The sequence below is a fragment of the Netta rufina genome, assembly GCF_964035555.1.
Source record: "Netta rufina genome assembly, chromosome: 32".
NCBI lineage: Eukaryota > Metazoa > Chordata > Aves > Anseriformes > Anatidae > Netta > Netta rufina.
Window position 1 is genome coordinate 596681 of NC_140156.1, and position 23931 is coordinate 620611.

General features: G+C 60.1%; 2 protein-coding genes across 3 annotated transcripts; both read right to left on the reverse strand.

Moving 5' to 3' along the window:
* Window positions 1-248: 248 nt before the first annotated feature.
* TYK2 (tyrosine kinase 2) lies at window positions 249-16330 on the reverse strand. 2 transcript variants are annotated; one of them, XM_084303993.1, is made up of 25 exons: window positions 16243-16330; window positions 14407-14468; window positions 14109-14298; window positions 12916-13039; window positions 11670-11814; window positions 11196-11359; window positions 10545-10929; window positions 10150-10341; window positions 9677-9834; window positions 9454-9577; window positions 7849-8041; window positions 7661-7767; window positions 7207-7383; window positions 7023-7110; window positions 6788-6915; window positions 6215-6350; window positions 5788-5939; window positions 5518-5668; window positions 5136-5233; window positions 4630-4822; window positions 4323-4441; window positions 3515-3687; window positions 2662-2779; window positions 2468-2578; window positions 249-992 (listed from the first exon to the last, which is right to left on the reverse strand). In XM_084303993.1, exons 3-25 carry the CDS (start codon window positions 14293-14295, stop codon window positions 858-860), a joined length of 3558 nt encoding a protein of 1185 aa, XP_084160119.1. In that variant the 5' UTR covers window positions 14296-14298; window positions 14407-14468; window positions 16243-16330; the 3' UTR covers window positions 249-857. The 2 variants fall into 2 exon arrangements, with proteins under 2 accessions (XP_084160119.1, XP_084160120.1); XM_084303994.1 differs by lacking the exon at window positions 16243-16330 and adding an exon at window positions 14913-15209.
* A 1218-nt stretch (window positions 16331-17548) lies between these two features.
* On the reverse strand, window positions 17549-23666 carry CDC37 (cell division cycle 37, HSP90 cochaperone). The gene is given in 9 exon segments (XM_084303995.1): window positions 17549-18065; window positions 18161-18232; window positions 19913-19914; window positions 19917-20094; window positions 21285-21407; window positions 21662-21777; window positions 22213-22318; window positions 22434-22715; window positions 23513-23666. Coding segments are annotated over 9 exon segments (1143 nt in total). The 5' UTR covers window positions 23615-23666; the 3' UTR covers window positions 17549-17903.
* Window positions 23667-23931: the final 265 nt, after the last annotated feature.

Sequence of the window (23931 nt, forward strand, 5' to 3'; positions counted from 1 at the left end):
CCACCCCATAACCCCCCCACCCCATTATGGGGGGGGAGGCACAGACCCCATTACCCCCCCCATAAGGCAGGCAGAGCAGCCGGGGCCGTTACAACCTTTATTGGGGCCCCCCCGGCCGCCCCCCACCCCATAACCGGGGGGGGGGGGCCGCGGCATCACACAGCAGGCAATAAATAAAGGGTTATGGGGCGGAGCAGCCCCCCCCTTTTTGCACATTTCGAGGTGTGGGGGGGCCATCAGCCCCCTCGTCCCCCCCAAATCAGCTCCGTCCGACCCTAAAAACCCCTCCCGGGGGCAGCACCACCCCCCCACACCCCAAAAAGCTTTGTGGGGGGGGGAGACACAGCGCCGCCCCCCCCCGACCCTAAAAATCACCTCCCAAAACGCAGCGGAAAACCCCAAACTGCAATAAAGTGCCAAATTCTGTCGCTGACCCCCTCTTTTTGGGGTCGCGGGGGGGGGTTGGATGGGGTGGGTGCCCTCTCGGTGCCCCCCCCTCTGCCCCTAAAGCTCGCGGTCCCCAAATTTTGGCGGGGGGGGGGGACGTGGACCCCATAAAGGGGGGTGCGGAGGGGCTGGGGCCGTCCCCGTCCCGTTTCACAGTGTTTGGCCCCATTTTGGTGTGTAGGGTGTGTGTGTGTGGGGGGAAATAAGGCGAGGACAAAAAAAGGGGGGGGGGATGAAAAAAGAGGCACGGCGGCGACAGGCCCCAAAACCCCAAAAAAAAAACGAGAGCGAAACCCGGTCCCGCCCTAAAACCCACCCCCAAAAAAAGGGGAAAAAAAAACCCTAAAGGTGGGGTCTCCCGGCCCTAAAGGGGCTGGGGGGGCCCTAAATGTGTGTTGTCCCCCCCCCCCTCAGCAGAGGCTGAAGACGGAGGGGGCCTGGGCCCGGTATTTTTCGTGGAAGGCTTTTAGGATTGGGACGAGGTTGGGGAAGGCCGGGCGGAACGAGGCCTCGGCCTCCCAGCAGTTCTTCATCAGGCGGTAGATCTGGGGAAAAAAAAGGGGAAAAAGGTTAAAAAAAGGGGCTGGGGAGGAAAAAGGGAACAGGCAGGGGTGAGGAGGTAATGGGGTGGGGGGAAAAAGGTCGAAAAAAGGGGAAGGGAGCAAAGAAAAAACAACACCCAGGGGGGAGGATTTAATGGGGTGAGGGGGAAATGGTCAAAAAAGGGGCAGGGCCCTAAAAAAACACCTAAGGGTGACAATTTAATGGGGTGGGGGGGAAAAAGGTCAAAAAAAAAGGGGAAGGGTCCTAGAAAAATACTACCCAGGGGTGAGGAGGTAATGGGGTTGAGGTGAAAAAAAGCTCCAAAAAAGGGTCAGGGCCCTAAAAAACCCATGTAAGGGTGACAATTTAATGGGGTTGAGGGGAAAAAAAAAATCAAAAAAAGGGTCAGGGTCCTAAAAATCCCATGTAAGGGTGACAATTCAATGGGGTTGAGGTGAAAAAAAGCTCCAAAAAAAGGGTCAGGGCCCTAAAAAACCCATGGAGGGACGACGATTTAATGGGGTTGAGGGGAAGAGAGCTCAAAAAAGGGTCAGGCTCCTAAAAATCCCATGGAGGGGCAATGATTTAATGGGGTTGAAGTGAAAAAAAGCTCAAAAAAAGGGTCAGGGCCCTAAAAAACCCATGAAGGGGTGACGATTTAACGGGGTTGAGGGGAAGAGAGCTCAAGAAAGGGTCAGGGCCCTAAAAAAACCATGGAAGGGTGACAATTTAATGGGGTTGAAGTGAAAAAAAGCTCAAAAAAAGGGTCAGGGCCCTAAAAAAACCATGGAGGGGCGACAATTTAGCGGGGTTGAGGTGAAAAAAAAAATCAAAAAAAGGGTCAGGGCCCTAAAAAACCATGGAAGGGTGACAATTTAATGGGGTTGAGGTGAAAAAAAGCTCCAAAAAAAGGGTCAGGGCCCTAAAAATCCCATGGAAGGGTGACAATTTAACGGGGTGGAAGGGAAGATAAGCTCAAAAAAGGGTCAGGGCCCTAAAAATCCCATGTAAAGGTGACAATTTAATGGGGTTGAGGGGAAAAAAAAATCAAAAAAAGGGTCAGGGCCCTAAAAAAAACATGGAAGGGTGACAATTTAATGGGGTGGAAGGGAAGATAAGCTCAAAAAAAGGCTCAGGCTCCTAAAAATCCCATGTAAGGGTGACAATTTAATGGGATTGAGGTGAAAAAAAATCTCAATAGGGTCAGGATCCTAAAAAACCCATGGAGGGTTGACGATTTAATGGGGTTGAGGTGAAAAAATGCTCAAAAAAAGGGTCAGGGTCCTAAAAATCCCATGTAAGGGTGACAATTTAATGGGGTTGAGGGGAAGAGAGCTCAAAAAAGGGTCAGGGCCCTAAAAATCCCATGGAGGGGCGATGATTTAATAGGGTGGATGGGCAGGGCCCCGTTTCCGCCCGTTCCCTCGTCCCACGAGGTGCCAGTGGGGACTTTTGGGGTGGGAGAAAGGGGATTTACCTCGCAGGGACAGTCTTTGGGGCTGGGCAGCCTCTTCCCTCGGTCCAGCAGCTCGATCAGCCTCAGCACCGTCATCTGCCCCTGCGTGGCCCCGATCAGCTCGATGAATTTCTACGGGGGAGGATTTAGGGGGTGAGGAACCGGCATCGGGATCGCCCCCACCCCGGGATCCCGGCCCCAAACCCCAAACCCACCACGGGAGGGCTCTGAGCGGGGTCGCAGCGCGTCAGGAGCTCGTAGAGGGTCACCCCAAAGGACCAGACGTCGGAGGCGTAGTAGAATTTGCACTCCTTGAGGCACTCCACGGCGTACCTGGGGGGCAACGGGGGATTGGGGACACAACAGGGGATTGGGGACACAGCGGGGATTTAGTGGGGTCACAATAGGGACACAATCAGGGCCCAACGGGGGCACAATGGGACCCAATGGGGCTGCAACAGGGACTCACCAGGGACCCAATGGGGCCACAATGGGGACACAATCAGGGACCCAATGGGGTCACAATAGGGACACAATGGGGTCACAACTGGGACTCAATGGGGACACAATCGGGGTCATAATCAAAGCCCAATGGGGCCACAATTGGGACTCAAAAGGGACCCAACGGGGACACAATCAGGGCCATGATTGGGACCCAATGGGGACACAATGGGGACTCAACAGGGACACAATTGGGGCCCAATGGGGCCGCAACAGGGACTCAACAGGGACCCAATGGGGCCACAATGGGGACACAATGGGGTCACAACTGGGACTCAACGTGGACCCAATGGGGACTCAAAAGGGACACAATCAGAGCCCAATGGGGCCACAATTGGGACTCAAAAGGGACCCAACGGGGCCACAAGGGAGTCACAATCGGGGACCCAACCGGAGCTCAGTGGGGCCACAATTGGGACCCAATGGGGCCACAAGAGGCATCCAATGGGGCCACAATTGGGGCCCAATGAGGCCACAATGGGGACCCAACGGGGCCACAATCGAGACCACAATAGGGACACACAACTGGGGACCCAACGGGGCCAGAATTGGGGTGGCGGCGCTCACCAGAAGACGGGGCTGTCCCCGTCCTCGCAGACGCGGTAGTACTCGTGGCCCTCAGGGATGGCTTTGGCCAGGCCGAAGTCGCCGATCTTCACCACGTTCTCGTTCTCCAGCAGCACGTTGCGGGCGGCGAGGTCCCTGTGGATGTAGTGCAGCGAGTGCAGGTAGGCCATGCCCTGCGACGGGGGGGAAAACGGGCTTAGAGGGGGCGTGGGAGGGGCGGTTCGGGGAGGAAAAAGGGGATTGGAACCGTTTTGGGGAGAGAAAACGGGATTTAGAGACATTTAGGGGTGGAGCAAAAGGGAGGTGGAGGCGGGGAGCTCAGCCAGATCTCGCCGTGCTTTTATCCCAAGGTTTTTCCCTATATCAAGAGGCATTTATGTGGGGAGAAGGGGGGCTTTAGAGGCAGTTTGGGGAGGAAAAAGGGGATTGGAACCGTTTTGGGGAGGGAAAATGGGACTTGGAGCTATTTAGGGGGAGACCAAAAGGGAGGCGAAGGTTCAAGGAGGCAGGGAGCCCGGCCAGCTCTTGCCGTGCTTTTACCCCAAGGTTTTCTCTATAACAAGGATATATGGGGGGAGAAAGGGGGCAGCTTGAGGCAGTTTAGAGGGACTTTAGAGGCAATTTGGGGAGGAAAAAGGGGATTGGAACCAATTTGGGGAGGGAAAATGGGACTTGGAGCCATTTAGGGGGAGACCAAAAGGGAGGCGAAGGTTCAAGGAGGCAGGGAGCCCGGCCAGCTGTCGCCGTGCTTTTTCCCCAAGGTTTTTCCCCATTTCGGGGATGCCCCAGCAGAGGTCGGAGCCTTTACCTCGCAGATCTGCTGGGCGAAGAGCAGGATGTGCGCCAGGCTGACGTTGTGCTTGGGCAGGTAGTCGCGCAGGCTGCCCAGCGGCACGTACTCCATGATCAGCTGCACGATCTTCTCCCCTGGCCGAGGAGCAGAAGGTGAGGCAGAAACCCAAAAAAAACACCCAGGGAGAGGAGAAACACCCCAAAAAATTGTGTTTTGAGCCTCCCCGCCACCCGGGCTGACGGGGAGCGAGCAGAACGCGTTCAGGCTCCACGAAACAGAGCCTGGAAGCCGGGTTTGTGCCCTCCTCGCAGCTCCTCCTTACCCTGCTCGCTGCAGCAGCCCTTGTACTTGACGATGTTCTCGTGGTAGAGCGTCTTGAGGATCTCGATCTCCCTCTTCCAGCTGGCCAGCAGCTGCTGGCTGCAGCCGGCCTTCAGGGATTTGACGGCCACCATCTCGCCCGTGCCGTCGTTGGTGGGGTCGTAGCAGTAGAGGCTCACCTTGCCGAAATGCCCCTGGAGGGTTGGAGCAGGGATTGGGGGCACCACCGGCACCGTTCCCCGCTTCCCCCAGCCAGGCCAGGGAGGTTTTTGGGCAGAGGGAACAGCCACGGTGGCAACGGGTTGGAAATAAAGGCTTTTGAGCCTCGTTCAGGTGCAGATTTTTGGGGGAAATCCGGGCAGAAAGAGGCCGCTGCTCCCAGAGGGGATGGGAGCGTATAAACGGTGCGTGGCTGCTGCAAAGGGAACATCCGACGGGGTCCCAGCCCCTCCGTGTGTCCCAGCCCACCCAAAAAGACCTCGGTGTCTTTGGGGGATCCATCCTCACCTCCCCCAGCTCGCGGATCTTCTTCAGGTAGCGCTTCTGGAAGACGGTGGGGTCGGACACGGGGAAGTCGGGGTTGACGGAGGTGACATCCACGAGGTCTGCAAAAGACGGGAGAAGTCAGGGGCCAGCCGAGCTCTGAGCTCCTTCTGCTCCTCCCCTTGCAGCCTGGGAGATAATTTCTGCTCCGGGGCTTTGCTCCCCAACAAAAATTGGCCAGGGAGGGGAGCAAAGAGCCCCGTGGGCAGGGCTGACACCATTATTGAAGCTGCGAGCTCCCAAAAGCAGACGCTGGCTGCGGCTGTGCCCACGCCAGCGCCGGGAAGAAGCTGTGGAGGGAAGGGCAGGGGAGGGAAGGGCAGGGGAGGGAAGGGCAAGGCCTCACTGTGGGGCTGGAGCTGGGTGAGGTCCCGGAGGATGGTGCGGAAGGACGGGCGCTCGCTGGGCGCGTAGCTGAGGCACTGCGAGATCAGCGTGGCCAGCTCCTTGCAGGAGGGCTCGGGCAGGCGGTGCCTCTTCTCGTAGAAACGCTCTTTCTGGGGGAGAAAAGTCAAAAAAAAAAAGGTCACATACATGCCCGCAGCCACGGAGGGGCTCAAAGCCGTGAGGCTGAGGGAAGCCAAGCGCCCCGCTGTCCCCGCTGTCCCTTTGTCACCTCGGAAGGCGTGCGCTCCTTGAGGGGGACGTCGGCGTCGAAGCAGATCTCCAGCAGCGTGGTGCCGAAGCTCCACTTGTCGGCGGCCGTGCTGAGGTTCCCCATGTCCTGCACGCACTCGGGGGCGATCCAGGGGATGCGATCCACGCGCTCTTTGGGAAGGAGAAGGCGTGGGGGGGTCAGCCAGAAGGAGACACAACCCCAACCCCGCGGGATCAGCTTTCAGGCCGGCTGCCGTCACGGGGCTGGCATCAAAACCTCTCCAGCGCCCAAAACTGAGGGCTGGAAGGCAGGCAGGCGTTGCCAGAGCAGCTGAGGCATAACCCACGCTTTTGGCTAGCCGCAGGAGGTGGAAAAACCTCCACCAGCTCCCAACAAGCCCGGGCCCAGCCCTGCCTGGCCCAGGGAGCCCCGCGGGGCGCGGTACCTTCTCGAGACAGCACGGTGAAGCTGACCCCGGGGTCGCTGAGCTTCACGAAGGGCAGGGAGCCGTCCTCCAGCCCCTTCCTGGCCAGCAGAATGTTCTTGGCGCACACGTTGCCGTGCACCAGGTTCTTGTCCTCCTAGGGAAACGAGGAGACAAAGAGGGTCAGAGAGGAGGAACGCCGGGGAAACAAAACCGCTGCGGCGCTCCCGGCCCCCGCCTTCCGTCCCCTCCCTGCCTCTCTCCTCATCCCTCCGCACAAAGCTGGAGCCTGGGGGCAAATCCGGAGCCTGGGGATTACCCAGCGCAGCTCACGCCTTCCTGAGCTGCTGGCCAGAAGCCCAGCAAGCAGAGGAAGCAGCTTCCTCCTCCTCCTCCTCCTCCTCTCCTTCCCAGCCCCACAGCCCCCAGCTGAAGCTCCGGAGCAGCTCCAGCGTTTTGGGTCCCCACAAAAGCGCTCACCTCCACGACAGAGGGAGAAGGGACAGGTTATTACGCTAAAAAAAAACACATTTATCTGCTCGGAGAGCTGAGCAAAGGGACTGATCCTCCCCGCTGTGCCCCCCAGCCCCTCACCAGGTAGCTCAGGGCGCTCGCCAGCTGCTTGGCCACGGTGATCTTCCAGCTGACAGTGACCCGGCCCTTCTCCTTGCGCAGCAGCACGTCCAGAGGGCCATGCTCTACGAACTCCTCCACCATGATATCTGGGAACACAAAGAGAGGTCGTTTTGGGGCCAGAATCCCCAAAATCCGGCCCTAGGAACGGCAACGGGAGGGCGGCCGATGGGTGCGGGGCCAGCCCGGGACTCACTCTCAGAGCCCCGCACGCAGACGCCGTGCACGAAGGCCAGGTGGACGTGGGACACTTGGCTCATCAGGCTGGCCGTCTCGAAAAACGCCTGGAAAGAGCCAAAAAAGGAGGGTCAGGAAGCTGGGGAGCATCACCAAGCTGCCCAGGGAGCTGGATCGACGCTCAAGAAGATCGCGGGGCTCACCAGGGCGATGTCTCGGTGGCTGGGGTCCAGGACTTTGAGCACCACGTGCAGCTCCCTGCTGTTGTTGTTCGGCTCGCTGGAGAAGTACTCGGCCTCGTCGTCGGCCCCGGCGGTGCTGCAGACGTTGAGGACGCCGTCGTAGATGTTGGTGCGGGTGCCCTGCCCCAGGTGGGCTCGCTGAGGGCAGAGGGAGAAGGAAAATGAGCAGCGGGGCTCTCCCCGTCCCCCCGCTGGGGCTGTGGGTGGGCAGGGAAGGAATTGTGCCCTGAGCCGACCGTGCTGCTGCTTTGCTTCGCCCCCTCCTTGCAGAGGGAGGGAATAAAGGGCTGAAGCAACCCTAAAATATGTCTCTGTCCTTCCCTCGCACGGTGGCGGGGGTTTGGTGGCATGCCCTGACCGGGAATTGGGGATCTGTCCCCAAAATCCGCGTGCCCCGTCCCCAAAAGCCACTGACCTGCGTGATCTCGTTCTTGCGGATCTGGTGGAAGCTGAGCTGGGTCAGGTTTAGGATCTGCTTCGTGCTGTCCTTCACCTTCCATGTGATCAGCAGGTCCGAGATCTCTGCCAGAAGAGGGAACCGAGCCTTCGGAAACCGCCCGGTGCCCCCTCACTCCCGGGGGAGGAGGAGAGCCGCCCCCCTACCTCCTGGTTTGGGCGGGCAGCACCTCTTCACCGTGAAGCTCTCCTCGCCGGATTTGAGGGTGCAGCCCTTGAGGACGTCCAGGAGCTCGCGCAGAGTGGGGAACTCGCGGTCCCAGCCCTCCAGCACGAAGGAGCTGCCCTTCTTCTGGATGCGGAACTGCCGGTACTTCGGGGCTCCCTGCGCCCCGGGGCCCTGAGGGAGGGCAGGAGGAGTCAGGATGGGTGGCGGAGCTCCGGGACCCAAAGTTTGGCAGCTCCGACCCCGGTCCTAATGGGGTCGGCACCGTCTGGAGCTCACGGCTCTGCCTGCCCCTTGCTGGGCGAGCAAACGGAGCCGTTCCCCTTCCCCGGTCTGCTGAGCGGGTCAGCAAAACGGCAGGGATTCAGCAGCAAAAAGAGCAGGGCAGAAAACTGCAGGGGTTTTAAAAGCGCAGGGGTTTAGCAGCAACAGGAGCAGGACCCAAAACTGCAGGGATTTCGAAATTGCAGGGATTTAGCAGAAACAGGACCCAAAACTGCGGGGATTTAGCAGGAACAGGAGCAGGACCCAAAACTGCAGGGATTTAGTAGCAACAGGAGCAGGACCCAAAACTGCAATAATTTAGCAGCAAGAAGAGCAGGACACAAAACCGCAGGGGTTTAGCAGCAAAAAGAGCAGAACCCAAAACTGCAGGGATTTAGTAGCAACAGGAGCAGGACGCAAAACCGGAGGGATTTAGCAGCAAAAAGAGCAAGACCCAAAACTGCAGGGATTTAGCAGCAAGAAGAGCAGGACCCAAAACTGCAGGGGTTTCGAGGCAAAAAGAGTAAGATGCAAAACTGCAGGGTTTTAGTAGCAAAAATAGCAGAACCCAAAGCTGCAGGGATTTAGTAGCAACAGGAGCAGGACCCAAAACTGCAGGGATTTCAAAATTGCAGGGATTTAGCAGAAACGGGACCCAAAACTGCGGGGATTTAGCAGAAACAGGAGCAGGACCCAAAACTGCAAGAATTTAGCAGCAAGAAGAGCAGGACACAAAACCACAGGGGTTTAGCAGCAAAAAGAGCAGGACAGAAAACTGCAGGGGTTTTAAAACTGCAGGGGTTTAGCAGCAACAGGAGCAGGACCCAAAACTGCAGGGATTTCAAGGCAAAAAGAGTAAGATGTGAAACTGCAGGGGTTTAGCAGCAAAAAGAGCAGAACCCAAAGCTGCAGGGATTTAGCAGCAGAAAGAGCAGGACCCAAAACTGCAGGCATTTCAAAATTGCAGGGATTTAGCAGAAACAGTACCCAAAACTGTGGGGATTTAACAGGAACAAGAGCAAGACCCAAAACTGCAGGGATTTAGCAGCAGAAAGAGCAGGCCCCAAAACTGCAGGGGTTTTAAAACTGCAGGGATTTAGCAGCAACAGGATCAGGACCCAAAACTGCGGGGATTCAGCACCAAAAGCGCAGGCTGCTCCACCTCAAAGCTGCTCCCCTCGCCCTCCCGCATGGAAACTCCGCTGGCCGAGCCCAGCTACGACCCAAGCAGCAAAAAGCAAATTTCCAGCTCGCAGATTTCCCTTTTGGCACAGCGAATCCTCCCCGGGGAAGGCCGCGAGGCGCCGGGACGCCCGCCCTACCTGCTGGTGGCCCCGTTTGACCACGGACAAAATCATCCTGTTGAAGTCGAGGACGCTCCAGCGGATGATGTAGAGCCCTTCCTCCTGCTCCTCCCGCCGCAGCTTGGCGAAAACGAATTCCTCCCTAACGAGGGGGAGAAGGGGGAGAGGCTCGAGACGAACCCCACGGCCCCGGGACGTCCCCCGGGACGCTGCGGGCCACGGGATGGGCCACGGGACGTACTGCATGGGGCCGTGGATGCCGTTGAGGATGCTCATGACGAGGCGTGGAGGAGCCACTTCGTGGCACAGGTAGTGGCTGGAGTCGGCCGTCAGTCGGAAGTAGCCGTCCACCAGCGAGACCAGGGAGAGGGCGCTCTCGTAGGACGGGAGGAGCACCTCCTGGGGGGCACGAGAAAGCGGCCAAAATCAGAGGAAACCGCCCCAAATCCCACCACCCCCCCCCCCCAGCTGGCCCGAGGAGAGAGCGAAGAACTCAGGGAGGGGAAAAAAAATCGTGGAAAAACCCTCGTTCCTCTCCTCGCTGTCCCCAGAGGGGAAAAAAATCGTGGAAAAATCCTCGTTTCTCTTCACCGTCCCCGGAGGGGGAAAAAAAAAATGGATTTTTTCCATTTTCTTCTCCTTGCTGCCCCCTTGCAGCCCCCAGAGCCCAACCAAAACCCCCCACGGGTGTTGGGATGGGGTGGAGGTGCTCACCAGGCACTGGTTGTCCTGCCGGTTGATGCTGACTCTGCAGTCCTTGATGACGACGTGCGTGATCTCTCGGAAGTGGCAGAAATGAGCCCACTTGGGCTCGCTGGGCTCCGTTTGGCGCGGCCCCCGGGGCTCCGGCTCCTTGCTTCGGTTTTTCCTCCCGAAATAACCTCGGTGGGCGACGGCCTCGACGCTCTGCGGGGCCGAGGACAAAGGGAATGGGGGAACGGCACCACTCGAAGCCCGGTGGCCAAACTGGGATGAACTGGAAAGGGAGCTCAGGGATCCCCAAGCCCCGTTTGGCCTCCAAACCGCACACGAGGCAGCGGCAAAACCCGGGAGCGTGCGGTTTGCACCTCGCCCCACCTCCGTGGCCAAAACCCCGAGGGCTAACCTACCTCGGGAGGCACGGGCCGCCACTGGATGCCACCCGTGCCGGTGACCAGGACCTCGTGGGTCACGGGGGGGTCCCTGGGGAGCAGCGCGTGGCCGTGCTCCACCGGCGCGTGGCCCCCGTTGACGTAGAGCGGCGCCTTCTCGCCCTCCGAGGAGGTCTCCAAGGAGAGCACGGGGTAGAGCTCGCTGCCGAAACGGGGCGCGAGGTGCTCCAGGGTGGCCAGGTACTTGTACATGATGTCCTGCTCCGTCAGCTTCCCCGCGCTGACCGTGTGGCGCTGGAAGCGCTGCACGAATTTCTTGAAGACGGTTTTCATGCGGAATTTGGTCAGGTAGTTGTTCTGCTGGATCTGGCGGTAGAAGGAGCGCGGGATGCAGTCCTTGAAGCTGCACGGGGGAGGGAGAAACGGCTCAGGAAAATAAATTTCGTGCTGGGATCGCGCCCTAAAGCAGCCCAGCAGGCTGCGCTGCCCCGGCGTCTCCGAAAATTGGCTGGAAAAGGGAAAGCGAGGGCACGGAGCCAAGCAGGCCGCCCCCTCTGCGCTGGCTCCTGCTGCCCTCTTGCAGCAGCCTGCTGGCAGAGCAGGAGAAGCCCCTCGGAAAAGCACAGAGCAGAAATTTCCAGCTTTTTGGCACAGGAGCCAGGCGCTCACCTGTATTTCCTGGCCACTTCCTCCAGGGAGATGCCCTTCTTGATGGCGATGTGAGAGAGGTGGAGCACGGCCATGCCCAGGCTTTCGTTCTTGAACCTCTGGATCTCCTGCTCCGTCTGCAGGTCTCTCAGGGACGCCACGTCGTTGATGAATTCAGACTTCCCCTGGCGAGGAGGAGGAAGAAAATTCAACAATGAGGGGAAAAAAAAACACCCTGCGCCGGCTCCGGGGCTGCTTTTCCTATGTTATTTTTTTCCCACGTTGTTTTTTGTTGTTTTCTAATGCTGTAACGGGATCCCCTCAGCCCAGCTGGATTAAAAAAAAAGCTTTGAGGGCCCTGGCAGGCTCCCAGCTGTGTTTGCCCTTTCCACAAAGCTCCCAAAGTTGGGGAAACAGCCGCTGACGAATGGGTTGAGCCCTTGGGTGTCCCAAATCCCAGCCCAACCAGGATCCGGCCGGTCCTGCAGCCCTCACCTGCTCGAAGAGGTACTCGAAGGACGCTTTGTCGAGCACGGCTCCCCCCTGCAGCCTCTCGTCGGGGGTCTCGCTGGGCCGCGGCGCGTTGCGGTAGACGGCCGGCTCCTTCTCGTTCATCCCGTGCCAGTTCCGAAAGTAATACCTGCAGCAGGGCACCGGGACGGGGTCATCCCCGCTCACCAACACAGAAAATTCTCTGTTTTCACCCCAAAATCCCCCTAACGACGACTCCCTGATCCCACGGAGGATTTTTGCCACCGGTCCCAAGAGGATATGGGGGTGAGGAAGGAGCATGCGGGTGGCTGCACGGGTTCCCAGCAGGTTTTTAGGGCAAACCACGCCGCCAAAACCGCTTTGAAACCCTGACCTGAGAAGCAGGCACGTCCTCGAGGCGCTTTTCCCCTCCTCTCAACCCCAAAAACCACATCCAGCTCCAAAAACGGGGCAGAAGGGACTCGGTGTCCCCAAAAACGAGGTGGGTTGGCTGCAGATTGAGAGCCGTGGGTCGATCCTGTGGCTGGAGGTGCCACGAGGACTCAAAACCTTTGCCCTGCTCTGCTGCCTGGGGCTTTTTGCAGCACCCAGCCCGTTCCTAGAGGGCACAACGATCTTCCCATGCAAAATTTCCCAATGTTTCCCACACGAGGACGAGCGGAGGGAAGCATCAGCTCCATCCCAGCCCCTCAGGAGGCAGGAGGAGCCGCAGGAGTCGCTTTGAAGGCATCGGGCAGGAGTGAAGGCAGCCCCAGGCTGCTCCTCCCCGCGTTTTTACCCTCACCCTGACAGCTCAGCCTGAAAAAGGCTCCCCCAGCGAGACTGCCGGCAGGAGGAAAAGCAGCAGCGAGCTCAGGGATCGCCAGGGAGCCTGAAAACCTCGCTGAGAGGTCAGGAAACGGAGCCACGGCCCGCAGGGGGCAAAAAAAACGTTGCCTCAGGGGGGACCAAGGCTGAGCAAGGCAGCAGAGACACGAGCAGAGGAGCCCCAGGACTGAAGAAATTCATTTTTCCAACCGAGGCGCAGGCTCCAAAGCCGTCCAGCTCCTGGTTTGCTCCTTCAGGGGCTGGATTTAGCCGAGCCCTGGTGGCTCGCCGGCTCCGTGCCAACCTCGAGCGCGTTTCCAGGCTGCTCCACCAGCTGCCCGCCCCGCGGGGGTGCAGGAGGAAGCCAGCACAACCCCGGGGTTTATTTATTGTGTTCCAAAAGGCACCCGGCTGCTTCGAGAGGCTCAACGAGCGCCCTCACCTCATGCGGAACAGCAGGCTGAGGTTGGTGTCCTTGCCGATTTTGAAGACGTGGTTGGGGGGCAGCCAGGTCCTGCTCTGGGGGTCGTAGAGCGCGAAGAGGCTGTAGCAGAGCGGCGTGATGCCTGCGAAGACAAGGCAACCAGGAGCCTCAGGCACGAATTCACAGCAGAAAACGTTAAAAAAAAGAATAAAATGATAAAAAAATCTTCACTGATTCCCTCCTAGCTGCCAGATTCCTGGTGGCACAGCCCCCGGGCACGCTGCTGACAGCGGGGGCAGCGACCGAGGCGCCCGGGGATGGAGCTTTCCTCCTCCCCAGCACCCTTCCTAAATGTCAGAGGCAGCAGAGAGGTGCTGGGAGGGGGGGACACGGGCATCTGCTGCCTCTAAAAGTGCTGTTAAACAGGGACACGGGCATCTGGGCCTCATTTGAAGCCAGCCCCACGCTTTCCATCCTGCCGGGGAAGCCAGCTGGGCGCAGGAGCCTCAGCACGGTGCAGAGACGCCGCGGGAAACGCCGTGGGAGACCCGAAACGAGGCTTTTTGGGACCCAAAACGAGAGCGTTTGGCCGACGAGGGGAGAGCTGCAGCCTGCTCCAGCAAATCGGGGCTCAAAAAGACACCGAGCCACAGCTCAGGGCTGCGAGGAGCCCCCCCCGGGATCAGTTCTGCAAGGGCTGCACCCGGGGGGGGGACCCCACGGCACGGGGAACGAGAGGGAGCGAGGAGGAGAGGAGGAGAAGTGCTGCAGCCTGACCACAGCCCCCGTTCCCCCTTTCCCCACTCGGGGGGAGGAGGTGGAAGTGGTTGGTTGGGGGAAGGTGCTTTTGGTTCCTTCCCTTCGCTTCTCACGTCTCTAGCTCGTTAGTAATTAGCAATTAAATCTCCCTGCCGCCCCGCTCCGAGCCCGTTTGGCCCGTTAGGATAATTACAGCGCCATCTCCCCCTCCTCTTCTCGACCCTTGAGCCCTTTTTGTCGTATTTCTCCCCGTTTTTTTGGGGTGAGGGGTGAGAGGAGCGCTCTGCGACTCCCACCTCGCCTCGCCCCAAGCCAGGAAGAGCGAGGCTGAACTCTCACAGCGGGCTCGGCACCAAAAAGCTGCTTTTTCGGAGCAAAAAGGGGAGCTCGGGGGGGTGCCAAAGAGCTCGGGACGAGGCGGCGCAAGCGGAGGGGAACGCCGCCGGGCTCACCGATGCGCCGGGCGAGGTCGATGCAGATCTCCTCGGCGCTCGGCGTGCCCTGCGGGTAGCTCTGGCATCGCTCGCGCTCCTCGGGGCCGCCCCAGTGCAGGGAAACTTTGAGGCCACCACCGGGAGGGGAGCAGCAGCCCTCGGGCTCCGACTCGCTGTGCTTCACCGCGCACTGGCACAGAGACATCTCCTGCGGGGCAAAGGGGGACGAGGTTAATGGGGTTAACGGGGTTAAAGGGGACGGGGAGGGGGTAAGGGGGCACCGGGAGCGCCCCCCTCACCTCCCCCGGGCACCCACCTCGCCGTCAGCTGGAGCATAACGCGGAGCTGGTCCCCTGGCAGCGGCGGCGACGGCGTTCCCTGCGTGGGGAGGAGGGGTTGGGGGTGACAAATTGATCCGTGGACCCCCCCAGGGGGTGCAGGATCACGGTTCCCACCCCAGAGGCATCGCTCCCACCCCAATCTCAGCCCCTGCCTCTGCCCCCGAGGACCCCAAGGGTGTTGCTCGCTGCAAATTTGCCCAAATTGTTTTTTTTTTTCCTCTTTTCTGCCAAGAAAAGGGTTCGGGTCGCAGCTCAGCACCCTCAAATCACCACCAGGATCCCGAGCCGCCCGCACCCCGCAGCTCCGGGCCCCGCTCTTCTGTAGGGACAGGGACGGACACGGAGCCGTGACCCAGCCTGACAGGGAAAACCCAAACAAATCTGGAGTTTTCAGCCCTAAAATAGCTCAGGGTGCGATTCTCGTGGCATTCAGGTGCTTAAAGATGCCAAATAACCAGGTTTTGCCCCCAAAAAACTTTACTTTGGGTGCCTGCAGGCCTGATAGGGGATCTGAGCAAGCTCAGGGCAACGTTTGGGGTGGTTTTGCCTCTTTTTGTTCCCCGCCAGAGGCCCCGAGCGAGGTCGGCGGCCCCAGGAGGCCGCGGCTCAAAGGTCGCGGGCAGGAGAGGGCGGGGAGGGATCGGGGCCGGCCGCTGGCGCCCCTGTTTCTAGGGATAAGGGGGGATTTGGGATGTTAGGAGCCCCCCCAGGCCCCAAAATGGGGGATGTCAATGGGGTTGGAGTCCCAGCACCCCAGATCCTGAGCCTAAAACCTCCCCGATCCTGACCCCAAAGCCCCCCTGATCCTGACCCCAAAGCCCTCCAGGTCCTGAGCCTCCAAATCCTGACCCCAAAGCCCCCCAGATCCTGAGCCCCCAGGTCTTGACCCCAAAGCTCCCCAAATCCTGACCCCAAAGCCCCCCCGATCCTGACCCCACAGCCCCACCCCCACAGACCTGACAGCCCCCAGCCCCCCCCACATCACAGTCACATCTGCTCTGACCCCCCCCAGGCCCCACACCCTGAAGACCCCCATATCCTGCACCCCCACACCCCCCCCAGCCCCACAACTCCCCCTCAGCCCCACCTCCACCCCTCCTTCACCCCCACAAATCCCCCCGGCCCTATACCTCTCCCCCAGCCCCACAAATCCCGTCAACCCCACAACCGCCCCCCCCCGACCCTCCATCACCCCCCTGTCCCACCCAATTCCCCCTCAGCCCCACATTCCTCCCCTGGCCCCACAAATCCCCCCTCGGCCCCACATCCCCCCCTCCCACCCCAAAATTCCCCTCCACCCTACACATTGCCCCCCTCCCTGGCCCCACAAATCCCCCCTCAACCCCATATCCCCCCCTTAGCCCCACAACCCCCTTCCAGCCCCATAAACCCACCCCCCCGACCCCACAAATCCCCCCTTGCCCCACAACTCCCCCTCCAGCCCCATAAACCCCCCCCGGCCCCAGAACCCCCCCCCCCAACCCCTTTTCCCCCCCCCTTGGCCCCACAACCCCCTTCCAGCCCCATAAACCCCCCCGACCCCACAAATCCCCCCTCGGCCCCATATCCTCCCTCCCACCCCACAACTCCCCTCCACCCCACATTGCCCCCCCGGCCCCATAAACCCCCCCCGGCCCCATAAACTCCCCCCCGTCCCCCAAATCCCCCCCCCGGCCCCATAAACGCCCCTCAAAGCCCCCAATTCCCCCCCCCAGCCCCACCCCCGCCCCAAATCCCGCTCTCCCCGCCCCCCCCGGCCCTGCCTCCCCCCCCCGCAGCCCCCCCAGGCCCCCCCCAAGCCCCTCACACACCGGCCCCGGTCCGGTTCCGCTTCCGCTCCCAGTTCCGCTTCCGGTCCCGGTCCCGGCCCCGCTCCCCGCCGGCCCGGCCGCGGTTCCGGCTCCGTGGGTCCCGCAGAGACGCCGCCTCCCATTGGACGCCATGAGACGCGCGCTGCTATTGGCCAGCCGCCGCCACGGGGCCACGCCCACCCGCCTGCGCCCCGTGGGCGGGGGCGAGCGCCGCAGGAGGGGGCGTGGTCTGTGGTGAATGGGCGTGGCCTATGTATGTGGGCGTGGTCTTCGGTAAATGGGGGTGTGGCTTGGAAAAGGGGGCGTGGCCTGGAGTAGGGGGCGTGGCCACAGCCGGGGCTTGGGCTCAGCTTGATGGGGGCAAATTGGGGGGGGGGACAGGGGGAAATGGGGGGGGCAGGGGGCAAATTGGGGGGGAATTGGTGGAATTGGGGGGTGGGGGGGCAAATTGGGGGGCACAGGGGGATGTGGGGGGGGCTGGGGGCAAATTTTGGGGGGCAAAGGTGGAAACGGGGGGGCTGGGGGGTCAAATTGGGGGGGAATTGGTGGAATTGGGGGGGGCAAATTGGGGGCACAGGGGGATTTGGGGGGGGCTGGGGGCAAATTTTGGGGGGGGCAAAGGTGGAAACGGGGGGCCTGGGGGGCAATTTAGGGGCACAAGGGGGGCAAATTGGGGGGGCACAGCTGGGTATGGGGGGCAGATGGTCCAAATTTGGGGGGGGCACGGTTGGATTTGGAGGGGCAGATAGCCCAAAATGGGGGGGACACAGGTGAATATGGGGGGGCAGAGGGTCTGAATTGGGGGGGGTACAACTGGAAATGGGGGGGGGACAAAAGGTCCTAACTGGAGGGGGGACATGGCCCAAATTGGGGGGGGACATCCCTAAAGTCGTGTGGCTCCCCCCCCAACCAACACCCCCCCCACCCCCTTTACCCCCCCCAAACCCCTTCACCCCCCCCGAGCCAATTTCCCCCTCCCAAGCCCCTTTTGCCCCCCCCAACACCCCCCACCCCTTTTGCCCCCCTTTTCACCCCCCACCCCCCTTTTTTGTCCCCTTTTTCCCCCCCAGCCCCCTTTTTACCCCCCCAGCTCCATTTTTACCCCCCCCAGCCCCCTTTTCACCCCCCCAGCCCCCCTTTTTACCTGCCCCCCCGCCCCCTTTTTGCCCCCTTTTTGCCCCCTTTTTACCCCCCCAAGCCCGCTTTTCACCCCCTTTTTACCCCCCCACCCCCTTTTTACCCCCCCAACCCCCTTTTTGCCCCCCCAACCCCCAATTTTTACCCCCCCCACCACGACACCCCCCTCTACTTCCATCACTTTTATTGGTGCCAGAGCCCAGGCGCTGCCCTGGAGCCGCGGTGACCATTGCACTGCCCGGCCCCCCCCCGGCAGGAGGAGGAGGAGGGGGGACGACGACCCCAAAAAACCCCCCCCCCCCGCCCACACCCAGCATCGGAGGGGGGCTTTAAGGGGGTGAAGGAGTTTGGGGGGGGTCGTGGCACCCCAAAAACCCCCCCAAAGGGGCGAGGCGGGGGGCTGTAGGGATGCCCCCCCCCAAAAAAAAAAAAAAAGGGCTGTGGGGGGGGGGGGTGAGAAGCGTGCGTGGCGGCGAGGAGCGAGGAAGAGGAGGGGGGGGGGGGGGGGAGGAAGAGCGGCCCCCTCACGCCTTCCCCTTGCCCTCGGCCCCGCTCTCTTTTGGGGTCTCCTTCGGGATCTCCTCGTAGACGGCCTCGGCCCCCCCCTCCCCACTTTTGTCCCCCCCCTTGGCGTTGGGGACCCAGAGCCCGGAGTCGATGCAGCGCTGCATGTGGTACTTGGCCTCCTGCGAAGGGGGGGGGGGAAAAAAAGGGTTAAAAATATTAAAAAAAAAAGGGTTAAAAATAAGGAAAAATGTATTAAAATGATCAAAAAGGGAGCCGCGGCGTCCATCTTGCTGATGGTGTCCTGCAGCAGCTGCACGTCCTTCACGTCAAAACACTTCTGCAGCTCCTGGGGGGGGCAAAGGAGGGGGTGGGCAAAGCCCCCCCCAAAATACCGAACGCCTACAGGGTCACCCCCATCTCCTACAAGCCCCCCCTGCCCCAAAAAAAGCCCCCATGAAGCCCCCAAAACCCCAAACATCTACGGGGTAATCCATCCACTACAAGCCCCCCGCCCCAAAAAAGCCCCCACCACCTACAACTGCCCCCCCAAAACCCTCCTGCCCCAAAATTTCCACCCTCACCTCCCCCAAACCCCCCCAAAACCCCCCAACCCCCCCCCAAACCCTCCAAAAAACCCCTTCCTACCCCAACCCCCTCCCAAAGCCCCTCCAACTCTCCCAAAGCCCCCCCAGACACCCCCCCCCACAAAGCCTCCCACAAATATCCCCCAAAACCACCCCCCCAGAACCCCCCTCCCCCCAAAACCCCTCCAATACCCCCCAAAAAACCCCCTAAAGCCCCAAAACCACCCCAGTACCCCCCAAGCCCCCCCCAAATACCCCACCAACCCCCCCAAAAGCTTCCCAAACACCCAATACCCTCCCCCCCCCCAAAAAAAAACAACCCCCCAATAACCCCCAACCCCCCCCCAAAACCCCCGGAACACCCCCCCAACCCCCCTGAAATGCCCCCCAAAACCTCCCAATACCCCCTCGACCCCCAAAATGCCCCCCCCCAGCCCCCCTTAGCCTCCCCCAAAGCCCCCCAGAACCCCCAAACCTCCCCCCAACCCCCCCATAAAAAAACCCAACCCCCCATAAAAAAAACCAAACCCCCCCCCAATATCCCCCCCCAACACCCCCAAAACCCCCCTAACCCCTCCCCAGAGCCCCCCAGGGACCCCCTTAGCCTCCCCCAAAGCCCCCCAGATACCCCCCCCCAACCCCCCCCCCAAAAAAAAAACAATACCCCCCCCAGAGCTCCCCAGGACCCACTTAGCCTCCCCCAAAGCCCCCTGGAAGCCCCCCCAACCCCCCTAAAAAACCCCAATACCCCCCCCGAGCCCCACAGGACCCCCCAAAATGCCCCCCAGGACCCCCCTTAGCCTCCCCCAAAGCCCCCCAGAATCCCCCCAAAGCCCCCCCCCAAAAAAACAATACCCCCCAGGAGCCCCCCAGGACAGCCCCAGCCTCCGCCAAAGCCCCCCAGAACCCCCCCAAACCTCCCTCAACCCCCCAAAAAACCCCAATACCCCCCAAATGCCCCCCAGGGCCCCCTTAGCCTCCCCCAAAGCCCCCCAGAACCCCCCCAAACCTCCCCCAAAAATCCCCAATACCCACCAGAGCCCCCCAGGACCCCCCCAGCCTCTCCCAAAGCCCCCCAGAACCCCCCCAGCCTCCCCCAACCCCCCCCAAAAAAAAAACCCAACACCCCCCCCAGAGCCCACCAGGACCCCCCAAATGCCCCCCAGGACCCCCCTTAGCCTCCCCCAAAGCCCCCCAGAACCCCCCCAAAGCCCCCCCCCCCAAAAAACAATACCCCCCAGAGCCCCCCAGGACAGCCCCAGCCTCCGCCAAAGCCCCCCAGAACCCCCCCAGCCTCCCCCAAAGCCCCCCAGAACCCCCCCAAAACTCCCCACTCCCCCCCAAAAACCCCAATACTCCCCCAAAGCCCCCCAGGACCCCCCAAATGCCCCCCAGGACCCCCTTAGCCTCCCCCAAAGCCCCCCAGAACCCCCCCCACTCACGGGGGCAGGGACTCGTAGACCTCGACGGGGTCGAGCCCCCCCGGGCCGAGGCGCTTCTGGCGCTCCTGCTCCTCGTACTCGCGCAGCGCCCGCTCCACGCGCACCTTGGCGCGGCCCCGCACGCGCTCCTTGAACGCCTCCAGCTCCTCCGTGAAGCCCTCCATGTACTGCTGGTCGGCCGTCTGCGGGGGGGGGGGGAAAGGGAGAAAAAAAAATGGGAGAAAAAGGGGGAAAAAGGGGAGAAAAGGAGAAAAGGAGAAAAAGGAGAAAAAGGAGAAAAAGGAGAAAAAGGAGAAAAAGGAGAAAAAGGAGAAAAAGGAGAAAAAGGAGAAAAAGGAGAAAAAGGAGAAAAAGGAGAAGAGAAAGGGAAAAAAGGGGAGAAAATGAAAGGGAAAAAGAGAGAAAAAGAAAGGAAAAAAGGGGAGAAATAGGAAAAAAGGAGAAAAGGAGAAGAGAAACGAAAAAAGAAGGGAAAAAAAGGGAAAAACGGGAGAAGAAGAAAGGAAAAAGAAAGGAAAAAAGGGGAGAAATAGGAAAAAAGGAGAAAAGGAGAAAAGGGAGAAAAAGGAGAAAAGAAAGGAAAGAAAGGAAAAAAGGGAGAAAAAGGGGGAAAAGAAAGGAAAAACGGGAGAAAGAAAGGAAAAACAGGAGAAAAAGAAAGGAGAAAAAGAAAGGAAAAAAGGGAGAAGAAGAAAGGAAGGAAAAAGAAAGGAAAAAAGGGAGAAAAAGGGGGAAAAAGGAAAGGAGGGAAGAAAAAAAGGGAATAAAGAAAGCATGGGAGGAAAAAGGGAAAGCAGGGGAGAAAAGAGAAAAAAAGAGAAAGCAGGGGAGGAAAAGGGGGAAAAAGAAAAAGGAAAGAAGGGAAGGGAAAAAGGAAATAAAGAAAGGAAGGGAAAACAAATGGAAAAGAAGGGGAGGGAAAAAGGAAAAAGGGGAGAAAAAAAGGAAGAAAGGGAAAGGGGAGGGGGAAAAGGAAAAAGGGGAGAAAAGAGAAAACAAAAAGGGGAGAAAAAGAGAAGAAAAGGGGAGAAAAAAAGGGAAAAAGGAAAAAAGAGGAGAAAGAAGAGGGAAAAAGAAGAAAAAAGAAAGAAGGGGACAAAAAGGGGAGAAAAACAAAAGGGGTTAAAAGAAGAAAAGGGCAAAAAGAAAGAAGAGAAAGAAGGGGGGCAAAATAAAGAGAAAAAAGAAAGAAGGGGAGCAAAAAGAAAGGTCCCCACCCCTCCTCCCAGCCCTCCCTGGTGTCGTTTTGAAGATTCAGCTTTGAAAAACTGGAGCCGAGTCGTACAACTCGGTGCGTTGGAAAATTTGGGTTAAAAACAGGCGAAAACGGTTCTTTTTTGTGGTGTGAGAAGGAAGGGGGGGGGGTCCTCACCTTGATCTTGGTGAAGAACTGCCTGAAGCACGCCCGGGGATCCACCTTGAGGCTCTTGGCCAGCTCCAGGATGAACTGCATGACGATGGTCTGGTGGGCCACCTGCTCCATCAGCGCGTGTTTCTGCCACAGAACCCCCAAAAAATCATCAAAAAAAACAAATTCCGCAAAAAAAATCACCCCGAAAGCTTTTATTCCCGCGAGGATGCTCGGGGAGGGGTTGAGCAGGGGGAAAATAACCCAAAAGGTGATGGTGGGGAGGGAAAAAGCTCCAAAAGGCGACAGGGAGGGGGAATTGGGAGGGGAAAAAAGCTCCAAAAGGTGATGGGGGGGGGGGGTAAAAGGGGCAGGGCCCCCCCCGCGGCCCCCCCCCTCACCTCCTCCACCTCCAGGTCGATGCACCAGATCACCAAGTAATTAGCTGTCTCCTCGCAAACGAGGTGTGGGTTATCCGACAGGTACTTCTGGCTGTCGTCCCAGCGCCGCAGCATGCCTGGCCAACACAAATCCCCCCCCCCGTGGTTAATTGTTCCTAATTAATCAATTAAACCCCCCCCTCCAACCGCCCCGTGAGTCGTAAAGCATGGAGGAGCTGGAATAAATTGGGGAGAAATTGATTTGTGGTTCAGCAGGGGGAAGGAGGTGAGAGGAAGGTGCAAAAGGAGTGAAATGAGGAAAAAAATGTGGGTTTTTTCCTGTTTTGGGGCCCCCCCCAAGGGACTGGGCCCCCCCCCCAGGGACTGGGGACACCCCCAAGGACCGGGGACACCCCAGTAAGGGTGGGCAGAGCGCTGATTTTCACCTCAGCAGGGAAAAGAAGGCGAGAGGAAGGTGTCAAATGGGTAAAATGAGGAAAAAATCAAGTTTTTTTTTCCTGGTTTTGGGCCCCCCCCTCACGACCAGGCCCCCCCAGGGCCCGGGTGCTCACCGAAATGTTTGATCTGCTTCTCGTATCTCTCCACGAAGCTTTTGTGCTTCTTCTCCTTCTGCTCCTCCGTCTCCTCCTTCTCCTCCGGCTTGACGTTGAAGACGCTCTGCGGGGCCGAGCCACGTCGCCTGACCCCAAATCCACACCCCACAAAAACCGGGGCGGGGTAGGATACAGGGAAAACAACCCCCGAAAAACCAAAAAACCCCCCAAAAACCCACCTTGCTGAAGCCGTCTTTGCTCAGCGTGTCGACGTTCCAGGGCATGTTCTTCTCCTTTTTCTTCAGCTCCTCCAGCTTGCTCTCCCAACCCCTCTCCTCGTTCCGTAGCTGCTGCGCCTCGGCCTGCAGCCGGGCCACCTCGGCTCGCCCGCCTTCGGCCTCGGCCACCTCCAGCTCCTTCAGCTTCCTCTGGCACTCGGCCAGTTTGCGCTTGCACTCGCGGCACCCCTTGTCCAGCTCCTCCTTCTCCTTCTGGAACTGCTCCATGCGCTCCACGCGGGCCTGCGGGGGGGGGGGATTTCAAACTTTTAAGCCCCCCCTGAAACCTCAAAGCGTTTCCCAATAGGATTAGAAGCAGAAATTATCCTTTTTTTATTAGAAATGGGGTGTTTTTCCCCTTTTTTGGGGTTGGAAGGGATGAAAACAGCACCAAAAGGCCAGACCCGTTTCCAGCAAGACCCCAAGCGCTGCCCCCATAAGGGAAATCCCCCCCCCCGTGTTCAGTCTTTATTAGGATGGGGGAAAAAAGGGAGGTTTTGGGGCCTGGCAGGGGGTGGGGGGAGGGCTGAGAGCCCCCGGGGATAAAATGGGGATGGGGGGGGGGGGGCTGAGGGGCCTGGGGTCCCCCCCCAGCACTATGGGGAAGGGGTCGGAGGTGAGACTGTGGGGTCAGGGCCCTATAAACCCCCCGGCCCTATAAGTGTGACAGTGGGGGGGTGGTCTTGGGGGGGGGGGTTGCCATGGAAACGGGGGACCTGGACACCAAGGGGATGGAGAGAGGGGGTGGCTTTAGGAAGGGGGGGCCGGGCCCAAAAGGGATGGGGGCGATAGGGGAGGGGGGGTGGTCACCATGGCAACTGGGGGGGGGGGGGGGGCTCGGTCTCCGTGGCAACCGGGACCCCAATGGGAAAGGCTGAAAGGGGGGGGGGGCCGAGGCCTAGCCTGGTTGCCATAGCAACGAAGCCTCCCGGGAGCAGCGGGGCTTAAGGGAGCGGGGAGGGGAAGGGGTGGGGGGGGGGTCCGGGGCCTAGCGCGGTTGCCATGACAACGAGGCCTGGCGGCAACGGCGGGGGCCCGACCTGGTGCCGCCATCGGAAGAGGCTGGCCGTGTCGATGTTGGGGTGCGTCTCGTCCTCGTCATCCGACACCTCGATGTGGTCCCAGACGCTGTAATCCACCATGGCGGGGGGGTGCGTGTGGGGGAGGGGGGGGGGGCCCGGCTCCCTCCGCTCTCTTCTGGAACCCTCCAGCCGCCCTCTCCCTCCTTCCCTCCCCGCCCGCTTCCGCCCTGCGCACTTCCGGCCGCGCCGGGCGCTCTGCGCATGCGCGCCGCGCCGCCCGGCTGGCGATGCCGCTGGTTTTGCCCGGTTCAAAGATGGCGCTGGTTTTAAAGAGACAGGAGCCCCGGAAAATGGTGGGGGGTGGGAGGGGGGCTGGAAAGGGTGGGGGGAGCACAAGGGGGTCTTCCCGATCCTAAAAATAGGGAGGGGGGGGAGAG

Bases quoted from the DNA above. Each gene is read 5' to 3' on its own strand.
- TYK2 (XM_084303993.1), bottom strand. From the start codon at position 14,295: ATGTCTCTGTGCCAGTGCGCGGTGAAGCACAGCGAGTCGGAGCCCGAG. The intron at 13,040-14,108 runs GTGAGCCCGGCG...TTGTCTTCGCAG, and splicing joins CGACCTCGCCCGGCGCATCG to GCATCACGCCGCTCTGCTAC. The intron at 6,916-7,022 runs GTGAGTCCCGGG...TTGTGTTCCCAG, and splicing joins CTGCGTGCGGGGCTCTGAGA to ATATCATGGTGGAGGAGTTC.